We start from the raw sequence: 4,546 nt of genomic DNA on the forward strand, positions 1-4,546 counted from the left end.
CATGTATATCATAATTATGCAGATTTTAGTCAAGAAAAGTGGTGCAACTTACCAAAAAGAAGTACGTCAAGCCGTTGTTAATAAAACTATCACCCATCATAATGCAAATAAGGTTTCGTAAACAATCTTCACTAAATAGACAAAGTTGACTACAAGTCTCTAAGAACAGAGAAAAAAATCTATGATCTTTGTAAATTTTCTCCAACAGCACACAAAGAGTTAAATCATAAAGTTTCAAAAACTTTATAGAATATATACAAGTAATTCCACACATACACAGAAGAATGTGTGCCCAGTCCTACAAAAACTGCTAAAAAACTCCTTCAAATGCTAAACTTTTAGTTCTTTATCGCAGCAAACAAAATACAAGTTGTTGATCAGACGCGTTCTTCAGTATAGTTACAAAAACAACCTGCAACAAATACTTTGACATAAAAGGTAAAGTCCTGTTGAGTATTCCACATGGATGGTTTACAAAGACTCCAATGCCACTGTCATTTGCCCCTTCCAGCAATACAGGAACCAAATTGGCTGCTAAGTTAAAAATGACAAGTTGTCTCATCCATTCAAAGTGTCATACTTAACCGGATCTTAATTGAACAATTATGACACCAATCTCCTTTATTTATATGTATCATTCAAGTGTGTCCTAGACCTAGGAAAGGTAGATTTATTTACGCTCTGTTAATCTGCTCATGAATTCCACGCTTAATGTGCAAACTTAAAGAACTTGTGTTTGGTCTGCTAATATGCTGTGTACGTGCTCTGTTTGAAATATACAAATCTATCACTATATATACGCAAAAAATAAAAATATGAGCTATTCCATTTAAAATCCACACTACCCCTGACCCGAATGGGGACTCCATTTCACACTCCCTGTGTGGGAGTTTAAGATCATGTCTTCCACAAGGGGTGTCCGGATTTTAACTGTAATAGCCCATTGTGGATTGTTAAAATGATCGAGAGATCCTGACAATTGATGGCTGACGCTTGGGGGTGGGGGGTGGGGGGGTGGGGTGAGGGAGGAGGCACATGCTCCCCAATCGATTGCAAAATTTGGGGGAGTGAGGAAGGAAGCACATGCTCCCCAATCGATTGCAAAAAAAAAATGGGGGGGGGGAGTGAGGGAGGAGGCACATTCTCTCAATCAATTTCAAAATTTAGAAAATCCCATAGGTAAATTGCTGAAAAACAGCTTGTGCCCCCCCCCAGACCCGGTGCCCCCCCCCCCCCCCACGAAAATCATGGTCGGTGCCCCCAATAAGATGACCCATGTTACGCCACTGGTCTGTATGGTCCCATTTCGGAAACTTGCATCTCTATAAAATTATTTTTAAAAAACCTTCTGCATGAGCTTACCATATTAACGCTCTCGCCACGTTCAAAATTTCCTTTATAAATTCAACAATTTCAGAATTGTACATTTTCATGACCTTATTTGGAATCTGCATATAAAATGTACTAAAACAAGTTCAAACAAGCCCAGTATTGGTTCAGTGGTTCTTGAGATAGCTCTTGATATTTTGAGAAATTATCTCAAAACTTGGGACTTTTATGATGAATCCCCACAGCATGCAAAGTATTAACCACAAGTAAACTATATATATGGCAAATTGCTACACAACATTGAACATGTAGAATGGGTTGAAGTTACGCATGAAAAAACATGGACCTGGGATTTTCCCTCGACTTATTTTTCTTTGAAATCATGTAATATCATTATCAAAATAGTTTACCAAATAAACTTCCTACTTCAGGTTACAATGTAATAAATGTTAAAAAGGGCAACCAAAAACGGAAAAGGACCAAAAGGGTCACATCATCTTATGCAAGATACTATTAAGGTTATACGATGTATTGTTGGTCGAAGCAGCAGAAAAAAAGTAGTTCACAGCATCTTGCGAATGGTAGTGAGCTTCAGCAAAAATTGCATTGTTCAATTCATAGTGAGAGTATAGAAGAATTCAAATATCACATAATATACTTTTGTAGGTCCTGTGGTTCTTGAGTTATGTTGTAAAGAGGGCTGAAACAACAACACTTTTGTAAAAGGTACACAACTCATTAACAACAATAAATTAAGCAAGTTTTCAAAGTATATGATTTGTAGAATGAACTTTTGCAAAACACCAAATTGTCATTTTTCAATAATATATTGATTCAGATAATGAAAATCAATTTTTTTTATTGGCTGCTTTGACCAACAATACCTCGTATACGCTAATTACGGCTTGGAAAAATACTGTGGAAATGTTGCTATCCGATTCCATAATTAATCCAACTAATAGTGTTCACTTCTGGCAAGTGAAACTACACCGTCTAAGTTTGAAACCAATTTGTTTTATTACGCTATATTACTAATCTTCTTCAATTTCTGTGGGGGAAAAATTGACTATATTTAGAGCAAAAATACTGGTAATACAACTTTAATTTTGTTTTTCTTTTATATGCCTAGAATTATGATATAATATGAATAATAAATATAACAACTACTAAGTATCAGAGAGGTTTTCTGTCCATTCAAAGCTGCAATCTTGAACGCTTAAGGGAAGGGGTATGAACGTTTGGGCAGTATTTATTGCGCCAATAAATTTTCCTTACACTTGGAAAAATAGTCACAATTTCAAAACTGAACTATATTGGGGGTAAATTTGTTTTTTAAAAGATGCTTCATCTAATCCTGCACATTATGACACCACATTGAATCCAATGTGACCTCAAGTAGAGTTACAAGCAATTGAATAGACGAAGGTCCAATTTTAAGTGACAAACTGGCATATACAAGGCGCAAAAAGATTCCAACGAGCACAACAAAGAGACAACACAGTTTCTTCAATGAAGTGTTATTTAAAGCAGTTTTTATTTCAGTTTTTACTGCTCTGTACATTTCATCACTTTCAGTTTATTTGTCAGTTCTTTTGTTTAACCGTTTTCTTTTGTTTCTTTTGTTTTAAATTAAAGCCAAACGCATAAATTAGCCATTCACCACTCTCAAACCAAATGTCTAGTCTGTGGAGTTTTGAATAGGCCAGTTTGTTACTTTTAAAAATGGACCTTCGTCTAATCAAATGCTTGTAACTTTGCTTCTTGAAGTCACATTAGATTCAATGTGGTGTCATAATGTGCAGGATTAGATCTATTAAGAAAAAAAATTACCCCAATATTGTTCAGTTTGGAAATTGTGATTATTTTTCCAAGTGTAAGGATACTATAATGTCATTAAAGCAATATTTTTCCATAAAGAATAGATTCTTACTTGTCTAACCCTAACACTGGACCCTGCTTTTTGATAATGGAAGTCAAAGAAGATACGAAAAAGTCAAGAAGAATTTTTGACTTGGCACCCCTGGGATTCTAACCTTTGACCCCTTGTATGCCAACCGCACGATCACGGACACGGACTTGACCCCAAGTTGGATGATAACTTGAGTGCATCGGCTAAGGTCACTGCATATGTGCAAGTCCCAAATCTGTAGTACTTAAAGGTCTGTGACCCGCATTTCAAAGCCGTAAAGTGTGCAGTAATGATGTACGCATTGACGTGCCGACAGCACAGGTCTACCCGCAAAGGCTTATGGGATTTACCGAAAAGGTCAATTGACCCATGCGTAATGCTATGGTAAATCCACCATCTTGCTTTGTCATGCATGGAACCAAAATAGTGTACCCACAGACTACTACAGACCATTCGCAACCAGTCAAAGCCCCTGTGTTTTGTATACTGTGAATTCTCGCATATTCATGAGGGCTGATTGCTCCATCGTGCCCTGTCTAACATCACGGCAGCGTTGCGTGCCTTCGCGTATATGCGATAAGAGCTTTGCATGTCTTCACATTTACGCGAAAGACCGTAAAAATATGCGGAACGTGCGTAGCAGTTTCGTCTGTCGCATTTCATGGAACAATCGGCCCTCATTATCGGGTGATGCTGAGACTTTGACTGGTTGCAAATGGTCTGTAGTAGTCTGTGTGAGTGTACCTCCAAGATTTAAGGAAATTGAATGATAATTTGTGACTTTGAGCTTTAACAATACAAAGGTTTGTGCATGTAGAACGCAACAAGCACGCACTTTCACGAAGTTTGCGCGTCATGGCAAAATAATACGGACGTACACAATTTTGCCCTCCATGAGCAACATACAACCACAGGGGGAATGTAGAGTTTCAGGCCAAAAAAGATAGATTGTTTGGTTGCCCTTCCAAGACAAAACATTTGGAAGGTCAGTAGGTCTTCCTACATTTTTGTCCATTTTGAAAAGGCTAGTATTGACAAATGCACTTCACAGGAAAATATTGTGCGTTTTTAAACTGAATTTAAATGGAAACTCTTCTTGTTTTTAATTAAAAAATATGCATTTAATAAATGAAATGAGTGAATAACAAATTATATAAAATGTCCTTGACACTATTCAAATGTAAGGTTTCTAAAAACAGTGAATGAAAAAAAACCGATCCAAGATTTCTCATCTTTTCGGTCAGTCGCTGAGGGCAACCAAACATTTCTCTTTTTTTGGCCTTAGCAAATTCAACACATCACACTATA

The 4,546-nt window shown here is 36.9% G+C and overlaps 1 protein-coding gene across 1 annotated transcript in view; it reads right to left on the reverse strand.

The window, feature by feature from the left end:
- Positions 1–592, reverse strand: part of LOC140141199 (NADPH oxidase 2-like) — a 48,097-nt gene extending 47,505 nt beyond the window's left edge. Inside the window, exon 1 of the mRNA XM_072163000.1 lies at positions 53–592. Coding sequence (XP_072019101.1) covers positions 53–274 — 222 coding nt within the window. The 5' untranslated portion in view covers positions 275–592. The remainder of the gene's footprint in view (positions 1–52) is intronic.
- Positions 593–4,546: the final 3,954 nt, after the last annotated feature.

Source organism: Amphiura filiformis, chromosome 19 (genome assembly GCF_039555335.1).
Source record: "Amphiura filiformis chromosome 19, Afil_fr2py, whole genome shotgun sequence".
Lineage (NCBI taxonomy): Eukaryota > Metazoa > Echinodermata > Ophiuroidea > Amphilepidida > Amphiuridae > Amphiura > Amphiura filiformis.